Raw genomic sequence first — 22379 nt, 5'->3', positions numbered from 1 at the left:
ACATGACGGACAGGCAGCGAAGCAAGTTTTAAATCTAATTTAAAATCATTTCTTCCCGGCAACTCATTCCATTCCACTGACAAATTCTACTTAAAAATTTGTAGCTAGTAAAATAATAATAATAATAATAATAATAATAAAATGATGTATAGCTGCATGATTAGGATTAAAATTGATGTGTTCATTAATGTTAACTTTAATCATGTATACATATCCCGTAAACTGACTTATTTCACATCATGCCAATAAAACAATTGTTCAATGATTTATAGAACATGTGACTGACTAGCTAATTAACCAACCAACCAACATCCTGAGGTCCCAAGCCAAGAGAGTCAGGCTGGGGAAAGAGGTACGAAGTAAAATTCCGACTAAGGAAAATATGTGCAAACCTTAGAATTTAGAAGAGGTAATGGAATCAAGATGCCTGCAAATCACTCTGAAGTACAAGCTTAAATGAGACATGACTGGCAACTAAAAGAGATGAAGGAAAGGAGGAAGTTTAACGTCCCATCAGCGACATGGTCATTAGAGGTAAAGGAAATAAGCTACAAATTGCAGTGATGCCAAGAAAACGTATTGGCATCAAATAATGACTCACAGTACTGTCTAACTGCACAGAATAAAGCATGTTGTGCCATAGCGATGGAAAAATTCAGGCCAAGATTTGACAACATACATCCCAGAACAAGACTCCACACTCCAGCCCCAAAGAAAGGGCAACTTCTTGTTACACATCTGCCTAGTGGTGATGTCGGACTTCTTGCCCCAGATTAAAGGACCACCTGTAAGTGCTGCTTATAACATAGAGGTTATGGTGGAACATATTTTAACTGTTCTTATAGTTTTATATGCTGCCTGAAGATTGGTCCTTGATTTAAATTATTTACTACCATTACAGTTAATGAATAGCAAAAGTGTAATGAATATTTAACCTACAATTTCAATGTGTCACGAAATAGTAAGTTCATCTTTTACATTGTGTGAGTAACCAACCAAATACTTCTGCAAAATCAGTTTTTCCATGATTCATTTTGAGGTGGGGCTATCCAGTATTGTGAAGTGTTTTCCAAATACTGACAAACTAAAAGTTTTAGATGCACTGGTGTACAATGATAGGCAAGAAGATTGCCCGGAATGAATAATATAGGGCCCAAGAACAGAGCATTGCGCATGCCCAAGTTCGGAAGTGCTAGTGTTCACAACTGTAGCAATCTTTGGAGCTGCAGCTTGAAATTTATGTCATCAAATAGATGCAATACAATAGTTAGGATACAGTATATGTCTCGATCCATTTCAATTTAACTCATTGTATCATTTCTTTTGAAAAACATTATTTGAGCACATAGAAACATTTGAAATATAAGTACGTCAGAAGAATTACTACTATGCCGAGTGTTTCACATCTGTTTCAACAGCTGAGTGGAGATGCTGGCGGCTTATGAATGTAAAGGATGAGCATTCAAATCCAATTGGAATCTATTGTCTTTTTTATTTATTTATTTAGACCTGTGATGGTAATATTTTACACATTAATTCTCCACAAATTGTGCAGTTATAGGATTTTCTAGGTTCCACATTCTTTCAAAAGCTTCCATTTTATAATAGTCTAATCTTTAAACGAACAGAAAAATGGTCATAGTAAAACATTTAAAATGGGTGTATTTATTTTTAATTACTTCGACCGCCAGTTAAGAGAAAGTATCGGCTGATTGGCATATTTCTCTACAACCTTACACACGGCCTATACGAGTGAGTGGATGTGCTTTCCAGCTCTATATTTGTTCAACTACAGTAGGCCTATTCGACCGTTACACTAAAAAGAAGAGACTGGTAACTCCTTAGTAGCATCTCAGCTTACTGTACTGTGAGCTGTAGTATGTGTCAGAGAGAATCTCATGGCAGCCTTCTTTTTTTTTATTGCATCGCAAATGTTTCTTGCTTTATTTACTTTTTGTTATTACATTATATTTTCTTTTTTAAAATTTTTTTAATATTCTCTTCAGTAAATAAGTAATTATAGTTTCTGAATTTTACATTTAAACATAATCTTTCTTGGAAGGTGATATTCATCTGACCTCCCATAAAAATACAAGTAATATAGTAGCAATTAGACATTTATTTTGAAATTAATACTGTTGGCCAAATAACAATTTAGGCCTTTTACAGAAAAATGAAATAAAATAAAATGAAGAGCAGGATACGTATAGCTTCAGTATTTTGTCCACATGCCATTGGCATCAACAGCAGCTTGGGTGCTTCAAGGTGTAGAAATGACAAATCTGTGGAAAAAGTCCTCATCCATGGCAATTCTCTCCCACGAAGAATGAACCAAATCCCATATGGCATTCACACAGTTTCTGGAGGATGGTCTGGCGAACTGTCCCACAAAGCCTTCTTAAGCTGAGACCAAACGTGCTCTGCGGGACTGAGACAGGGTGACTTTGGAGGCCACAGAAGACACTGAAAATATTCTCCCTCCTTTGAAACCAGTTATGTGATGGATGATTATCATGATGGTAAGGGAGACGCCCTTCAGGGTGCTCCAGGAATGTTTAAGTTTTCAAGGAAATGTTCATAGCATGCTGAATTGAACTTGCCATGGATACATTCTGAAGTTCCTGCACCCACGTAAGACATCCAATCCCAAAATTTCACACTTATACATCCACTTCTAGAGCGTGTGGACATGAAGTGCTAACATATCATTGCCCATCTGTCTGGTAAACAAGAGCAGGACCTCTGCTCGTGGATTCAATTTTGCACTTGTCAGAAAAAATTACTGTCACTCACAACTGCTAGTCAATACAGGGCTTGTTCGTCTGACAACGGTTTTTTGATAAGAGCACAATGGGATCCGATTCCATGGCCTTTAATCTTCTGATCAGAGAGTAGTTCTTGACGGGCCCATGACATGTGATGCTCTTCTTACTTCCTGGACAAGAAACAAAGGAGCATTCTGGGCCACCCTGACCAATTCTTCATCTTGTCCCCATGAAGAGACTTGTGGCCTTCCAGGTTTTGGACGTCTCACTGCCTGACCATTAACTCTAAATTGTCTAATCCTTCTCTTTGCTGGTGGAAGCATCAACACCATGATGATGTTCTGCCTCAGATGCACTAACACCATTTTCAAAGATAGCAATTATTCACTCGTGAACAATCGTATCAGCCACTTTGAAGTAAACCTATGACATACGCTAATCAGCTGATTTCCCTTAGATGAAAACTATACACACAACAGGTGGTGGTCAAAGTAATTACAAATAAATACATCCATTTTCAATTTTTTTACTATGACCATTTGTCTGTTTGTTAAAATTTTAGATTATAAAATGGAATATTTTGAAAGACTGTGGTATCTAGACAAACCTACAACGCACATTTTGTAGTGAATTAAGGTTTAAAATATTGCCTTTAGAGGTCTAAATAAATAAATAAAAAGAAAAAAAAGACAACTGACTCCAGTTAGATTCAAACACTCGTCCTATATGTTCATAAACCATCAGCCTATCCACTCAGCCATTGGAACAGAAGTCAACACTCATTGTCATTGTGGAGTTCTTGTATTTCAACCCTTACTACGTGTTCGAATAATAATTTTCAAAAGAAATTATATGACGAGTTAATTGCAAATAATTGTGGTATATACTGGATTCTAACTATTTGATGATGTAAATTCCAAGTTGAAGCTCCACAGATCGCTAGAGTTGTGAACAATAGCATTTCTGAACTTGGTCATGCACAATGCTCTGTTCTAGGACTCTAAATTATTCAGGGCAGGCATCCTTTTTGCCTCTCATTGTACATACAGATCTCTTTTTGTTTACTGATACTTTTCCAAAATTAGTTATGCATAAGTACTGATAATTCAATGCTGGTGGCACCATACCCTAGGCATAGCAAGAAAATACAAAGGTACAAAGGGTGGTGGTAGTGGTGGTGTGGGGATGAACACACAATATAACTGAATACATAAATGTGGAGAAACATCAGGAAATGAAAAGGAAGCAGACAGCAAGATGGAAAATTACAACATGTTAAAGCTAAGTGAGCAGTAAGACTCAACTGCTTATGCGCAACAGCATTGTCACCAACACAAGAACCAAGCACTTGTACAGGATTTACATCCTGAGAAGTTCATATGTTACGTAGTTTGCAGCGGAGAATGGTATGTATTTATTCCAGTCTTCTGCTAGCGCTTATCCACCGCCCCCATCATACTCCATATTCAACTCCTCCTGCCCCTTTCCACATGCTTTGTTGATGTCCATTACCTCTCCTCTCTGGCTGTCCATCTCCTCCTCCTCCTCGTCTCTCCACGTTATTGACCCCCCCCCCCCCCCTGCCCCCACCACCACACTCTAGGTGGTGACTTCATTCTTACCCATGGTATTTCTTTCCAGATAGTATGTGTGAACCCGATTTGGCTGAAATCGACCCACGAATTTAGGAGGAGTTTCTTGCCTGCAAACACATGTCACATATATTTAAGATGTTTCACACATATCTGTACAGATACTTCACCTATATCTCTTGTACATTTCACTCTGCAGTTTCGTTTTCATGCAGCTCAATGGTTATGTTGTCATATCTCCTGAACTGTGTGTCATAAAATGATATAACTTTGCAGATACATCCAGAGGTGTATGTCGATAATGTCCATGAAAGATGTTTCAAACGGAGTCAGTAGTTCAGAAGTAATAAATTAAAATGACATGCATGCTGTTTAAGTACCGTATTCCAGACTGTTTCTGTACACTGGACGCAGGTGTTTCACATGTCTATAATGTGATTTTGTAAACTTCTCTATAGCAACACCTTCTCACAGCTCTATAGATGACTCTTGTTTCCGCCTTCAGCTACTTGTGCTTCACAGTTGAAAGCTATCAAAATGCTGCCAAGTGTCATTGACTTTCTTAAGTTGATTCGACTGTAAGTCTGTCTTACAAGGAGACGGCATGACTGTGGGGTCGGGGATTTGCCCGAAATTTTGTGTGGTGAAAGAGGACCTCTTAACACTTCACGTGGTTAAAATATTAGGACGCACTACCCGGAAAATCCCTGGAGAAATCGATCCAAAGTTTCTTAGGTGCCTTATGAGTATAAAATGTTAGTCCATTGCCAAGCCGCCGGCTGGCGTAGATGTTTAGGCCTCGGAGTCTTACGCCAAAGGTCTCGGGTTCGATTCCTCCTCTCGCATTTTTTTTCATCTCTTTCATTTTCTTTTGTTATTCCACCAATTATTCAGAAAGTTTTGCAAAACTACATTATCTTTAACAAATTAGTTACATTACTGAATAAAAACTATTTTCTTTTTGTCCAACAACACAATTCATGGCGGTGGGTTTTCCATTTTTAATTGTAAATTATACGAGGGGAAACATTGGGTTTTTAATCAGAATAACAAAGTCGATTGGGAAACATTTAGTTTTTATACATATAATAATTATAAACAAGAACCGCAGTGATAATTATCGTGAAAACAAACAAAGCTATAATATTTGCGACATCTTGCGCAACATATAAAGGCGGATATTTTTCAGTCACAGGGCGTTTGCAATAAATCTGTACAAAAACATGCCCCATTAACATTTACGAAAATGTTTTAGGTTTCTGATAATTTTGAGGCAAACCAGGCATATTGAATCATGTCTCAGAATATTGGTGACGATAATTGACGGTGAATTATAGAATAAATTTTTATACAATATTCCTGAGTATTAATTTTACGATTCTTCTGTAACAATGCACTGCAATTTTGCAAGCAACAGAAGAAAAAACAGTGCCGCAGGAGGAATCAAACCCAAGACCTCTGGCGCAAGGGTCCGAGCACTAACCATGTAGGCCAGACTCCAAGTCGGCACTGGACTAACATTTTATACTCATAAGGCACCTAAGAAACTTTGGATTGATTTTTCCCGGGATTTTCCAAGCAGTGCGTCCTAATATTTTAACCACTTGAGGTGTTAGGGGTCCTCTTTCACCACACAAAATTTTGGACCCCACAGTTGTGCAGTCTCCTTGTTAGTAGTAAAGAATATATATATTAAACTTCATGCATGATGAAACATTTTATCAATGTTTATGCTCTCATATCTTCTAACTATATGTGGTACCATGATATAAATTTTGTAGGTGCATTTAGCAGTATATGTGGATATTGTCTGCAAAATTTATTGTGAATAAAGTTAGTAGCACAGAAGCAACAAATTAAAACATCATGCATGATGTGGCTTTTTTCAATCACCTCTGTGTTTAAGACATCATATCTCTGGAACTATATGCTGTACAATGATATAATTTGCAGGTACATTCTGCAAAATCTGCCATGAGTACAGTTAATAGTAAAGAAGTAATAAACTGAAACATCACGCTTCATGTGGCAGTATCACTGCATGAACAGCAAAATTGTGGGGGTCATTAATGAGAAAAAGTCTTGTAAAGGTTTGAAATTATGTATTAAGTTTGTTGTAAGGCACTAAATGCTGTCATTCTCAAATACTAGATGAATAAAGTATGGATATTCGGGTGTCATGGATTACATTGCTTCTTCATCCCCACTTTCATCCCTTTGATAGGTAGGTGGTTCTTATCCATGTGCTAATTGTTTCCAGGCACTGAGTAATAAGTGTACCAAGTTTGGTTGAAATCAGGCCATTGGTTTAGCAGATGATGTGGAAAACACACATTTTTGTAACATGTAAGGATTAACTGATTAACTCCTCAGATGAAGAGATCGAAAGAATGTATGATGAGATAAACTGAATATCTACACCTACACGTACATGTGCATCTATACACTGAACACAGCTGTGAGGTGCATGGCAGGGGGGTACATCCCATTGTACTAGTTATTAGGGTCTCTTCCTGTTACATTCACACTTGGAGAACAGGGAGCATGATTGATTGAATGCCTCTGTGCATGCTGTTGGTATTACAATCTTATCCTTACAATCCTTTTGTGAGTGATACATAGGGAGTTGCCGTATATTCCTAGGGTCATCATTTGAAGCTTGTCCTTGAAACTTTGTTAATAGACTTTCTTGTGATAGTGTACATCTCTCTTCAAGAGTCTTCCTGTTCAGTTTCTACAGTATCTCTGTCACATTCTCCCATGGATCAAACAAATCTGTGACCATTCATGCTTCCCTTTTTTGGTATATATTCAACATCCCCCCGTTAGTCCTATTTGGTGGAAGTCCCACACACTTTAACAATATTCTAGAATCGGTCACACAAATGATTTGCAAGCAATCTCCACTGTAGACTGACTGCGATTCCCCAGTATTCTACCAATAAACCTGCTTTACCCATGACTGAGCCTATGAGACGATTCAATTTAATATTCCTACAAAGCATTACACCCAGGTGTTAGTACGAGTTAGCTGATGCCAACACTCACTCATTGATATTATAGGATACTACATTTTTTCATCACATGAAGTGCATAATTTTGAATTTCAGAACATTTAAAGCAAGTTGCCAATCTTTGCACCACTTGGAAATCTTATCAAGATGTCAGAATATTTATGCAGCTTTTTTTATATAATAATTCATTACGGATGACTGCATCATCTGTAAAAAGCCTGACGTTACTGTTAATATTGTCTTCAAGATCATTACTGTACCATACAAACAGCAAGCGTTCTAACACACTTCGCTGGAGCACACCTGAAGTTACTTCTACATCTCACGAGACTCTCTGTTAAAGATAACAGGCTGCATCCTCACTACCAAACAGTCCTCAATCCAGACACAAATTTCACTTGCTACCCATATGACTGTACTTTTGACAACAAGAGTAGGTGTGGTACCAAGTCACAAATCGAGAAATACTACATCTACCTGACTACATTGCTTCAAAGCTTTCGGTATGTCATGTGAGAAGAGTGAGAACTGCGTTTCACATTATTGACATTTTAGGAATCCGTGCCAGTTAGCATTGAGGAGGTCATTCTGTTCACGATATCACATTATGTTTGAGCTCAGAATGTGTTCTAAGATTCTACAACAAATCAATGTCAAGAATATTAGATGGTAGTTTTGCCAATCACTCCTATTTCCCTTCTTGTAGATGGGTATGTCCAGTGATTTTTTCCAAGAATGTGCATGGTTTCTTTTTCATAGGATCTGCACCAGATTATAGTTAGAAGAGGGGCTAACTCAGCTGTGAATTCAGTACAGAATATGACAGGGATTCCATCAGGCTTCATTCAGTTTTAACAATTTCAGCTGTTTCTGAACACCACTGACACTAATACTTATTTCACTCATGTTTTTAAAGGTATGGGGATTAAATTGGGGCCTTCCTCCTGGGTTTTCTTTTTGTAAAGGAAAATTTGAAAATGGAGTTAAGCATTTCAGCTTTTACTTTGCTACCCTCAATTTCAGTTTCTGTCTCGTACACTAGGGACTGGACACTGATTTTGCTGACAGTAACAGCCTTTGCATACAACAGAATTTGAGTTTTGCGACATATCATTAAACAATATTCTCCTACGAGTCATTGAAAACACCACACTTTCCTCTCTTGGCAGCCAAACGTGCTTCATTCAGTACGTATCTATATCCCTATACTTTGTTTTAGATCTATTATACAGTAATCTTTGTTTCTTTAGAAGTTTGTTCACACTGACTATACCATGGATGTGCCCTCCCACTATGAACTGGTCTACTGGGCGCATGGTCAATTATTGCCATAGTACCTCTACATGCTCCTGACCTGTGCTGAAAGTTTTATTTCCTCACTATGACACTACTGTTAATTGCTGAATAATTAAAGTCTCCACCAATGATTGGGGAACATAACATACAAGTGAACTGAAGTTTTCTCTACAGTTTTCATTCACATCAGGAGATGAGTCCAGTAGGTGACAGAAGGAACCAATTACCATTTTTGTGCCCACTCCTGATACTGAGTCTTTCCCAAACAATCTCTCGTGCAGCTTCAATTTCTATGTAGGTGGATTTGAGTTTCTTGTCTACTGTAAAAAATACACCACCTCCATTTCCCATTTGCCTATCCTTTCGATATACACTTAAATTTTCCCCAAAAATCTCACTGCTATCATTTTCATGTTTCAACCAGCTTTATGCACCTAGTATTATGTGAGCTTCACTGCCTTTCATGAGCACTTCAAACTCTGGCACTCTGTTGCAGATGCTTGAACAGTTTACCATTAGGATTTTAATACTCTGACCTGTGGGGGTATTTCTTTGGATATTACACTGATACTTCTGGGCTTCCTACAGCTATCTTTATCTGGAACGGATGGACAGTTGCCTAATCTAAAAAACCCTTGCAGCCAGAACCTTTGAACTCTCTTGTTCAGTCCTTCCACTCGGAACCAAAGGGTCATGATCAGTTGTGGGGGCAATGCTGCAAATTGTAAGCTTCAATGAAATTTTTCATGTGCAAGGCACATCTCCTCAACCTTATCTGCCAGTCACTGGAATGATCCAAGTAGGACCTCAGAGCCTAGAAGACAAGCATCATTTGTTACCAGGTGCGCCACAATCTACAGTGGGCTGCACTCTCTTTCCTCAACAGCTGCTGGAATAGCCTCTTCAATATGCTGAATGAGGTCCCCAGGAAAACAATCTGAGTGCACCTGGTGTCCTTTTCTGTCCCTTGATGTCATTTCCTTACGGAGATAAAAATTTAATAGCAATGGGGAAACTGTGATTTGAGAGGAAAAGGATGAGAAGGAAAAATAGTAGGAGAATGTGGCCTGAACAAAAGAAAAGACAGAAAAAGCTGCCTGGCAGAATTTTGCACAGAACTTAATTTAAGTGTTGCTGACTCATGGTTTAAGAATTGCTGAAGAAGGTTGTATAGGTAGCAAAGGAGAGGTGGGAAACTTTCACATAGATTGTATAATAGTGCAATAGACATTTAGAAACCAGATTTTCTACTGCAAATCATATCCAGGGGCAGATGTGGTTTCTGAGCATAAATTATTGGTTGTTAAAATAAATTATTGGTTGTTAACTACCAATTAAAATCAAAGAAATTAGGGAAAGATAGGAAATTAAGGAGGTGGGACCTGGAGGAATTAAAGAATAAGCAGTTTTTGAGAGTTTCAAAGGGAGCATTAAGCAACAACTGGTTGAAACAGGGGAAAAGAATACAACAAAAGATCAATGGGTAGCTCTGAGAGATGAAATAGTGAAGGCAACAGAGATTCAAACACACAAGAAGAGAAGGTCCAGTAGAAATCCTTGGATAACACATGAGATATTGAACTTAACTAACAGAACATGAAATAAAAATGATACTGACAGAAAGTGAAACTATGTTAAGCATGAATAGTTGGAGGACAAATGCAAGGCTTAAGAAACATGCATGACTAAGGGAAAGATGAAATTTCCTATAGGAAAACTAGGGAGATGTTTGGAGAAAAGAGAGACTACTGTACGAATAGCATGAGCTCAGATGGCAAGCCAGTACCACGCAAAGAAGGGAAAGCTACATGGTGGAAGGAATATTTTCAAAGGCTATACAAGGGAAATAAACATGGAAGAACAAAGAGAAGAGGAAGTAAATGAAGATGAGATGTCAGATATGATATTGACAGAGGAATGTAGGACAGCAGTGAAAGATTGATGTCAAAACATGAGTCCTGGGATAAAGGACACTCCCTCAGAATTATGAAAATCCTTGGCAGAACCAGCCATGATAGAATGATTCCACTTCATGTGCAAGATACATGAGACAGGCGAAACACCACATCAAGAAGAATGAAATAAATCCAATTCCAAATAAGGCAGGTGCAAACAACTCTGAATATTATTACTGAACTATCAGTTTAATATGTCATACTAAAACAAATTATTTGTAGATGTATGGACGAACTGGTAGATGCTGACCTTGGACAAGATCAGTTTGATTTCTGAAGAAATTTAGGAACAACTGAAGCAACACTCACCCTACAACTTCTCTTAGAAGATAAGTTGAAGAAAGACAGGCCTAGGTTTATAGCATTTGTAGATTTAGAGGAATTTTGGCGATGTTGACAAGATGCACTTTTTAAAATTCTGAAGGCACCAGAGAAAAAATGCTGCGTGAAAAAGGTTATTTACAACTTGTACAAAAACAATACTGTAGAAATAACCAATCAAAGGACAAGGCAGGGAAGCAGTAGTTGAGAGGCGAGAGAAACCGGGTTGTAGCCTGTCCCAACATTATTTTATCTGTACAATGAGCAATTATTAAATGAAATCAAGGAGAAAATTGGAATAGGAATTATAATTCGGGGAGGATAAATGAAAACTTTGAGGCTTGCTGATGAGAATATAATGCTGTCAGAGACACAAAGGAATTGGAAGTTCAGTTGAATGGAATGAATAGTGACGTGGAAAGACTTTGTAACATAAAATCAATTACAATAAAAGGAGGAGAATGGAGTAAATTTAAGTCTGCAGGTGCTAAGGGAATTAGGTTAGATAATGTGACACTAAAAATAGATGTGTTCTGCTATTTGGGCAGTAAACTAATTGATGATGATCAATTTAGAGGACATGAACAGTAGACTGGCAATAGCAAGAAAAACATTTCATAAAACATCAAATATAAATTTAAGTGCTTGGAACTCTTTTGTGAGGGTATTTGTCTGGAATGTAGCATTGTAAAGGGAGTAAAAGGAGGACAATAAGCAGCTCCAACAAGAACAAAACATAGCCTATGAAATGTGGTGTTAAAGCAGAATGAAGAAGATCTGATGAGTGGATCAAATAATTACTGACCAAGTACTAAATGGAAATTGGATAAAAATGAAATTTATGGCACAATTCGACTAAAGGAAGGGATCATTTCATACCACACATACTTGGGCATCAAAGAATCATTAGTTTGGTAATGGAGAAAAGTATGGACGACAAAAATTTGACAGGAAGAACAAGACTTTTATACAAGTTGAAATACATGTAGGCGGTAGTAGTTATACAGAGTTGAAGAGGTTTGCACTGCATAGACTAGTGTGGGTAATAACAACTTTATTAGCTGTCACTATAATAATTTTTCCACATTCATTTATGCTTTCTTAGTGTACATCATACAAATGTAGGAAGCTAAATTCTGGTTTTCGTATCATGTAGGTCACCTCATTAGTCAAACTCTTGCTTATGAAGCCAATTCCGTTAATGACACACTTGCTACACATAACAGCTACAAGGATATGAATTTTTTGGCGCCAAAGTGGTTTGGAAGAGCCTCATGAACCCTGAGTAGAAAGTTGGGTAGGTACAGAGAGAGGGTGATGAAAAATTACTTGGAATGATATGGAGAGAAAAGGAAACAACACTGCTCAAATTTGGGGGTGCAGGTTTAGAAAATCATGTCATGAAGTACTTTTGGATTTACTCCCTCGCTTCATTGATGTGGAAAATGTGCTTGGTAATGAATCTATTGGGGGTAAATGTATTTAACCTGAAGTCCCATGTGCTCGAATCCTTTAATAAGTTTTGCAGACTGAAGGAAAGCAGTTGTATTATGTCCTTTTGTACATGTTTTCTCTGCTTCTGCTTGGTAGGCTGACAAGTATGTTATATAAGAATGCAGAATCGCATGGAGGTTACATTAAATAAAATGTTCTGTGGTTTTCAGATGCATCAAGTGATTAAAATCATATGAGCCTTCGGTCAATCACGAGTTGTCCATTGTCAAGTTGTATGACTAACAAGTGGGCTGCTGGCACAGCTGTTGGCTGGGACATCACTGGTGCTCGCGGCATCACCATACAGATGCATAATTGACTTAGCATTCAATGTTCCCACTTAAACTTTGCAATTGTAGGACACCATGTTGCACTGAGCTGTAGACCTCTGTCTCTATTAAGGGTGTTATTGGTGATTTTTATTTCAATGACTTCTTTAATTACGTACTGTAAGGCATTAGTGCAAGCCACAACACAGATTTTGTCAAATTTTATCTGGTGATTGTGTCTAAAGCACGCTCAGTAAAAACAGATTTCTTGGGGTAGCGAAGGGGATCTTCTCCTCCCTGCATTGTTCCACAATGCAAACTGTTTGACCAACATAAGACTGGCCCTACTCGCAATGTAACCTGTAGACCCAAATCTGAGACCTGCTGCGCCTATAACTTGTCTCAGTAATTAATGGATTTTTCTGAGAGGCCTGAAGATTAATTTAATCTTGTGTTTTTTCAGCAGGCAGCTTACGTTGCCCAACACAGAGCCACAGAACAGCAAGAAAGCAAGTTTCTTTTCCTGCTCCTCATCGGTAGTAGTCTTGTGATTCTTGCTTAAAATCACTTCATTTATTGGATGAATGTTATTCCCGAAAATCCTATGTAAGTGGGACAGCATCTGATATCATTCTTGCACAATGAACCTCTGTGTAGGTAGGTTTTCTGTAGATGCAGAGGCCAAGGCATTCACTGAAGAAGGACAGTAACATTGTCTTTTTCTACTTCCGTGGTGAACTGGATGTTGTTGTTAATGGCACTGAACTGTTCCAAGAGCTCATCAAGTATCTCATGTCTGTGGGGCCAAATGACAAACATGTTGTCAACCCATCAAAATAAACAATTACGCTTTAATGGCACCGTGTCTAAGGCAATATCTTCAAAATTCTAGATGAAGAGCTATGAAACAGCTGGAGCTAAAGAGCTGCCGATTGGAACGCACTCCCTCTGATCATAAAACTGACCATTGTACAAAAAACAAAAAGATGTAAAAGTTTGCCTAAAAAGTCTAACTACATCACTTATCAATAACTGGGATAGTAGGTTGAAACAGTCTTTGATAGGCACATTTGTAAACAGCACCACGACATCAAAACTGACCATAATGTCATGCTCACCAAGTTGCAGACGTTTAATTCAGATGATAAAATCTGCCAAGTTTTTAATATGATGTTCACAGTGTCCAACATGTGGAGTGAGGAGATTGGTCAAGTACTTGAGGCTTGTACGTTACTGAACCAATTGTGGATAGGATGAGGTGGAATGTTATCCCATCCATGAAGATCTTTGGTGAAGTATAAATAGTAGGTGGTCTAGGTGCCTGTGGGAAAACATTCTTGATCACACTATCTTCTCCCACAGGCACCTAGACGACTCACTGCTTATGCTTTACCAAAGATCCACAAGGCAAGGAGAAGAGAGGTTTTATCACCTATGCTACACTATCTGCTTTCACTGAATGTGCTTTAGGAATGGCCACTGGATAAAATTCGACACAACCAGTTTTGGAGCTCTGCGTAATTAAAGAAGCCACTGAAATAAAAATAATCAACAACACCATCAATATAGATGGGAAGTCTGCAGCATAGCACAACATGGAATACTGCGTTCGCCAAGTTAAAGTAGGCATATTAAACGCTGAGTCAATTGTGCAAGCTTCATCATCTCCCAGTACTTCCCGCAACCTACATCTTACTGAATCTGCTTAGTGTATTCATCTCTTGGTCTCCCTCAACGATTTTTACCCTCCACGCTGCCCTCCAATGCTAAATTTGTGATCCCTTGATGCCTCAGAACATGTCCTACCAACCAATCCCTTCTTCCAGTCAAGTTGTGCCACAAACTCCTCTTCTCCCCAATTCTATTCAATACCTCCTCATTAGTTATGTGATCTACTCATCTAATCTTCAGCATTCTTCTGTAGCACCACATTTCGAAAGCTTCTATTCTCTTCTTGTTCAAACTATTTATCGTCCATGTGTCACTTCCATACATGGCTACACTCCATACAAATACTTTTAGAAACGACTTCCTGACACTTAACTCTATACTCGATGTTAACAAATTTCTCTTCTTCAGAAACACTTTCCTTGCCACTGCCAGTCAATATATCATATCAATATATGCCCATATACCGTGACGCCACAGGCACCAATGATGTCACAACTGAAGCTGTGTTTATAAGGGCATACCAGCAGCCCACTGGCAGTCATACAACTTAACAATGGCCAAGGCATGCTTAATCACTTATTTAAATGCTGTTAAGTATTAACTGTGTTATCTGATCACATATACAGAAATCAAGAACTATATTTTTAAATTAAGATTTATAGTGTCTGATATGGAAGATTCTAATTTCATAAAATGCTATAAGAAAACAGTGAACTTTTACAATAATCTTTAGTTCCAATAACTTACAGTAGAATGGTATATCCTCCATGCCTCTGGACACATCCACATATAGTGTCCATGTTGGCCACATCCAGTGCACTGTTGTGTAGCAAAGCAGCATTTCTTACAGCCTTTGCTGTATTTGGTGGCTGGCCGTCCACACTGGGTGAAACAAAGAAAATGCTCTATAATGCAGTCACCAAAAACTGTAAATAACAAAAATTAATGTGGGCTCAGATCTTCACAAATACAACTACGTACAATGTAATGTGAACTTTAAAGTTTCACATTTTATCCTTTTTTTTCTTCTTGCACATTAAACACTTTTTCAACCAACGTTAACTCATTTCTTTTTTTAATCAGAAACAACTGCAAGTGGTTTTGATTAGTGAATCCATATCATCCTAACCTATCTACAAACTATGTAACCCAAATCCTTCACCCTCATAACCAGATCATAGATAAAAAACTGCCATTTCATTCTGTTTCCTTTTGTAACTTTGCTTCCAAACCAAACAAAAAAGTAATTGATTCAGTGTGAAAAAATTATGTGCATCATTCACTAATACTGTATGCCTGGCATAGCTAGGTGACAACATAAGTTCCAAGGTAATTTCCAGCTGGCAAAATATGTAGACTAGCATAACTATCAACACAGCCTGCAAGTGAAATACATACAGAGCCTTTATGTTTGTTAGATTCCAGTATTTGGCTATATATTTCTTCTGTCTTGATTTTTCTGAGCAAGGTAACATTCTTCATTATTCAATCAAGACCTTCATTAAGAATTTCCATCAGTTAGCAAAATCCCAAACACTGAAATTTTCTATGCAAATGGGTAATCCATCTCAGAGAAACACAATGAGCTAGTCAAATAGTACTTTCAGTTTTTTTTTTTTTTTTTTTTTTTTTTTTTTTTTTTTTTTAACCAGTTACCTTTTAGTTAAGTCAAATAATTGTTGGGACTTGTATACCATCTACTTTCTTAAATTTTCACCCTGCAGTTCTATAAACTGTAATGAATCTCCAAGATTACAAAATATTATTACATAAGTCTATATACGGTAATACGGTATACCCCCACCATCCCAGAAGTCTTCAGTCCGGACCTCAAGAGCATACTGGCAACACCTTTATGAAAGTTGGGGTCATGCCATTATCATAAAATGTATCGGAGTCCGCATATGGCTATCACACATGTAACATCTATGCAACAAATCCACAAGGGGACGCTACATAAGCAACATCTATGGAACACAATTCACGTTTTGCAGTAGTCCATTTTCTTGTTGTAAGAACTACAAGTTGAACAAATATATTTCAAGGAAGACACAATACATGAAAGCCACAGATCAGGTAAACAGAGTAAGACGTGTGTACACTTTAACAGTCAAATCATAACTGAGTCCAAGTTTAGCGGCCACTGGCTGGCCGCTTAGGTGACACTGCTGCTGCAAGGCTGGCAGACAGCGCCGCATGTAGATGACGCGCGTAACTGCGCAGCGGCACTTTGAAAGATCGGCGAGTCACAACACTTTTCCCCCTTTGAATTTTTTGCACAGGTCTTGATGGAGGTGGCCTGTAGATTGCTAACACCCATAGGTGTTGTTTGACTGGCCGTAAAGTCTCGAGAAGGAGGCTTCTCGTACGGACGGAAGTGTCCCCGATGATGACGGGTCGAGATGACAGGAGATGTGGGGGTTGAATCTGCTGGGGCTTCATGCACCAATCTGCGCGTTGCAGCAAGTCCGGTTGTTATAAGAGGAGATATGGGTCATGTGTCCATGTCCACAGGAGAAGGAGGCGAGTAGAGTTGCTCCAACAGATGATGGTCATCTGGTTCCTGCATGGGCACATCTCCTGGTGGCATCAGTTCTTGTGCTGGCACCGATATGATGGTGAAAGGACTGCGTTGTTAGTAATGAGAGATTCCAGTATCCCGAGCGGCAGGTAGAGCCGAAGGAGGTGTTGCGGCATCCGGAACAGGTGTTGCCGGCACACGAGGCTGAAGCTGGTCCGAATGATGCACTGCAACACCCATGTCGGTCTGGATTTCATACAGGCGTTGGCCATGGTTTCATAAGATGCAGCCACAACTCCATTTTGGCCGCCTGCCATATCCCCGTACCCATACAAGGTTGTCGGCGGTGAACCGGCCAAGTGAAGGCACCCGCGGCCGTGAGCTGGAAGGCCGCAGAAGATGAAATAGCGGGCGGGGCTGTCGGCCATGTAAGAACTCAGCTGGGCTGTGGTCGCCCATGAGGGTGAAACGTTAAGACCCCGAAATTGGAGAAGCGCATTATCAGCAGAAGAAGTCAGGAGTTTCCTCATCTGAACCTTAAATGTGCAGGCCAGTCGTTCAGCTTCACCATTTGACTGTGGATGGAATGGAGGGGCCGTGACATGCATGACGCCGTGACTGGCACAAAAATCCGCAAAATTATTAGTAAAAAGAGTAGAGGGAAGGCCTTCCAAAGAGCAAATGCGAGCTAGAGCAATGGTGGTTGCCGCAGTGGTAGGCGACGTGCAACGGACAATGAAAGGAAAGTTAGAGTAGGCGTCAATAACGAGAAGTCAATAAGTACCTAAAAAAGGTCCCACGAAGTGAGCATGAATACGCTTCCAGAGCTTCTCAGGCGAAGGCCACGGTGACAAAGATGACTTCGTGGTGGCGGCCTGTGACACACAAGGGCCTCAGGCAGTGACCATGTGTGCTTTTTCAGAGTCGATGCCGGGCCGGTACACATGACAGTGCACCAGAGATTTTGTGTGGGCCACACCCCAGTGCCCTTGGTGAAGGAGGCGCAAGACCAAAGCACGCAAAGACGCAGGTACCGCAACACGCGGCGAAGCATTTTCGGTGGAAAGGAGGATAATACCATCCCTAGCCGTGAGGCGGTAACGCAAAACGTAGTAGTTTCACAATGGATCAGAAGTCTTAATGGCCGGACAATCTGGCCAACCCTTCTGAATACAGGGTAAAACCCGGGAGAGGGTAGGGTCAGAACCCGTAGCAGCCGCCAGCCGGTCCCCGGTGATGGGGAACCCGTCCACAACCCGCTGCTCGGCAACATCCAGGTGGAAACACAAAAGTTCATCCCTGTTGAAAGCCAGATCAGGACCCATGGGAAGGCGAGACAGTGCATCAACATTCGCATATTAAGCTGTCGGCCGGAAATGAATCTCATAATTGAAACGAGACATGTAAAGAGCCCAATGCTGGAGGCGGTGTGCAGCCTTGTCGGGAAGTGACGTTGATGGATGAAACAAGGAAACAAGTGGTTTATGATCCGTAACAAGATAAAATTTGGATCCATAGAGAAAAACACAAAACTTATGAAGAGCATAAATAATGGCCAAAGCTTCTTTTTCAATTTGAGAATACTTTTGTTGGGCATCCGTGTGCGTTTTGGAGGCATAAGCAATGGGTTGTTCAAAACCGCCAGAAAAATGGTGTGCAAAGACTGCACCGACCCCGTATGGAGAGGCATCCATGGCAAGAACAAGATGTTGGGCAGGTTGATAAGTAGCCAGGCATGGGGCCTGTTTCGGCATAGCCTTCAACTTCTGGAAAGCCGCATCGCATGACGTGGAACAGTGAAAAGGCACTTTTTTACACAACAGGCGATGCAACGGCTGAGCCACTGAAGCAGCATACGGTAAAAACTTGTGATAGTATGCTATTTTCCCCAAGAAGGCCTGTAGTTCATTAACAGATGTAGGGCGAGGAAAGGCATCGATCGCAGCGACAGTTTGCTGAAGTGGACGAATACCATCCCGAGAGAGTTGAAACCCAAAGTACGTGATATATGCCTGAAAAAGAATTTGATTTCTGAAGATTACACTTAAGACCGGCAGTCTGTAAGACATGAAAAAGTGTGCGGAGATTTTGAAGATGTTAGTCAGTGGTGGAGCCAGTGACAACAATGTCATCCTGTTAATTTATACACCCAGGGACAGTGAGCAATAATTGTTCCAAGAATCGCTGAAAGAGAGCAGGGGCGCTGGCAACCCCGAATGGCAATTGTTGGTATGGATAGAGGCTGAAAGGCGTCTTAAGGACCAGAAACTGCTGGGGAGCAACGTCGAGAGGAAGTTGATGATAAGCTTCTGACAGGTCAAGTTAGGAAAATACTGGCCTCCAGCAAGTTTAGTGAACAATTCGTCAGGTAGAGGAATAGGGTAAGTGTCGATGAGGCACTGAGCATTTACAGTGGCTTTGAAATCACGACAGAGACGAATATCACCATTTGGCTTAACGACAACGACAGGAGAGGACCACTCACTGGAAGTGACAGGAAGCAAGACCCCGGAAGCAGTGAGATGATCCAGCTCCCGTTTGACCTGATCACTAAAGGCCACAGGAATGGGGCGAGCCCGAAAAAACTTAGGTCGAGCAGTGGGTTTGAGCGTGATGAGAGCTTCAAAGTCGTTTGTACGGCCTAACCCAGGAGAAAAAAGGGACGATAATGTTGTCGACAAGGAATCCAATTGAGCATAAGGAATAGCATCAGAGACGATATTGACAAAGTCATCTATGGAGAACTCAAAAACGCGAAACGCATCAAAACCTAAGAGATTCTCCGCGTTACTATGGTCGACCACAAATATGGGAACAGTGTGAACGACACATTTGTAAGATACCTCAGCATCAAATTGTCCTAAGAGAGAACTCTTCTGTTTATTGTAAGTCCGTAATTGCCTAGTGACAGGTGACAAGATTGGAGAACCCAACTGAAGATACAACTGAGAATTGATGATAGTGGCAGCAGAACCAGTATCCACCTGCATGCGAACATCTCGACCAAGTATCTGGACAGTGAGGAATAACTTCCCTGAAAGGGAAGAAGTACAATTGACAGACAACACAGAATCAGAATCAGCGTCATGTTCATGAACATCATGTATGCAGTCCGATTTGCAAACCAATGACACATGACCCCCCCCCCCTTTTTCCCCCCCTTTGTGACACACGGCCCAACGTTGTGGACAATCTTCTCGTGAATGTTTCATAAAACACCGCGGACATGAAGGACGTTGCCATGGGTTTTACTGTAGGTTTGTTTACGGTTAGGCCGAGGCTGCACTTGGGAGCATACTGCAGCCATGTCGGCCGGCGGGAACACGCCACACACTTCGTCAACATCGCACAGAGTTTGTATTTCCCCGACGTCGCCCAATGCCTCTATTTGAGCTCCAGCGGCGCAAGAAATTTCAAAAGACTGATTGATGGATAGGACTTCATCTAGAGTCAGATTTTCCAACTGAAGGGCATGTTGCCTAGCTTCTTTGTCGGGCGCCGATCGGATAATAGCATCCTGTACCGTGGAATCTGTGTAGGATTCTTTGTGAACTTCAGTAACAAATTGACACTTTCTACTGAGGCCATAAAGTTCAGCAGCCCAAGCGCAATAGGATTCATTTGGTTGTTTTTGACAACGATAAAAGGTAACACAAGAGGCTACCACATGCGTTTGTTTTTGAAAACGGACGGACAGAAATGAGCACAGTTCAGCAAAGGACAAAGATACAGGATCTTTCAAAAGACCCAATTGCGACAACAACCAATATATCTGAGGTGAAATCCATGAAAGGAACAGAGACTTAGACGTTTGTTCGTCCGCGACATGAAATGCCTTCGACAGCACTTCTTGACGTTTTTTGTAATCAGACCAGTCTTCCTCCGTCTCGTAAGGAGGAAAAGTAGGTAGAGACAACGACGAGAGACGCCCCGCATTTGATGCCACAGTGAAATCACAAATCGCATTTGTGAGAAGCGTTTGCTGTTCTATGAGTCCTTGCAACAGTTGCAAGCCATGGAAATGTGGGTCAACAATGGGAAAGATAATCACTACCTCGTCACCAATTGTAATAACTTCAAGTTGAACAAATATATTTCAAGGAAGACGCAATACTTAAAAGTCACAGATCAAGTAAACAGAGTAAGACGTGTGTTCACTTTAACAGTCAAATCATAACTGAGTCCAAGTCTAGCGGCCGCTGGCTGGCTGGCCACTTAGGTGGCGCTGCTGCTGCATGGCTGGCAGACAGCGCCACATGTAGAGAACGCACCTAATTGCGTGGCAGCACTTTGAAAGTTCAGCAAGTCACAACACTTGTCTATGACCATTCACATAGAAGGCACAAAATTAACATTTCTTCAATAAAGTGTCTGCAATGTAAAAGTATTAAGAGGGATAGATACAGGTTGAGGTCATTAGGTTGTCAAAATCAAAATTAAGTTCACACTACTACAAAAGAAACCAAAATGCAATAAACGAGAGAGGAACTTTGATCTCCACCAATTAATTAGAAATGATAAATACAGAGAAGTCACACAAAACATAAAACTGACAGATAATTTAGAAGAACTGGTTCAAATTCTCAGGCAACAAGCTGAAAATTTAGCTGCATTGAACCCACGTAAAAGACATGTCTGGTGGAATTCAGAATGTGACAAAATTCATAAAGAAAGACATCATGCTAGGTTACAATTTCCAACACACAAAACAGAAGAAAATGCAACCAACCTTAAAAATATCAGGAGAAAGTTCACACAAATTAATGTCCCTCCCACATTAACTCTGAAAAGGGAGATGGAAAAATGGCACATAATGACAAGGAAAATGCCAAAATCATGGCAAAAGCATTTAGTAAACTTTTGAATTGTTAAGAATTCCAGGAACTTTTAGCAATTAATACACAGACACACACACAAACACACACACACACACACACACACACACACACACACACACACACACACACAAGACTACTTTTGAATTGTTAAGAATTCCAGGAACTTTTAGCAATTAATACACAGACACACACACAAACACACACACACACACACACACACACACACACACACACACACACACACACACACACAAGACTCCACCTGATCTCATAAATCCTCCAACAATCCAAGAGGTGGAAACGGCACTCAGAGAGATGAAAAATAATAAGGCATACAGAAAAGACCAAGTTTTTGCAGAAATGTGGAAATATGCCAGTGATACGGTTTGAACATCCTTACACATAGCCCTAACAAAAGTATGCATAACAGAAAAGTTTCCTGAACATTGGACCACAGCCATAATCCACCCACTCCATAGAAAAGGAGATAAAGACAGCCCAGATAATTACAGAGGTATCTCTCTCTTACACTGCACATACAAGATTTTCTCCAGAATCCTATACAAAAGGATCAAATAGCAACTAGAGAAAGAATTAGGTGAGTACCAAGGAGGCTTCAGACCTTGGAGAAGCTGTGCAGAAC

At 40.1% G+C, this 22379-nt stretch overlaps 1 protein-coding gene across 2 annotated transcripts in view; it reads right to left on the bottom strand.

Moving 5' to 3' along the window:
- LOC126273600 (uncharacterized) overlaps window positions 1–22379 on the bottom strand; it is a 108002-nt gene that overhangs the window by 14529 nt on the left and 71094 nt on the right. For both annotated transcript variants that reach the window (XM_049977045.1, XM_049977046.1), the window contains one exon: window positions 15125–15259. In XM_049977045.1, coding sequence (XP_049833002.1) covers window positions 15125–15259 — 135 coding nt within the window. The remainder of the gene's footprint in view (window positions 1–15124; window positions 15260–22379) is intronic.

This window comes from Schistocerca gregaria, chromosome 1, assembly GCF_023897955.1.
Source record: "Schistocerca gregaria isolate iqSchGreg1 chromosome 1, iqSchGreg1.2, whole genome shotgun sequence".
NCBI lineage: Eukaryota > Metazoa > Arthropoda > Insecta > Orthoptera > Acrididae > Schistocerca > Schistocerca gregaria.
Note: the sequence above shows the minus strand (reverse complement) of the source record. Positions and strands in the feature narration are given on the sequence as shown.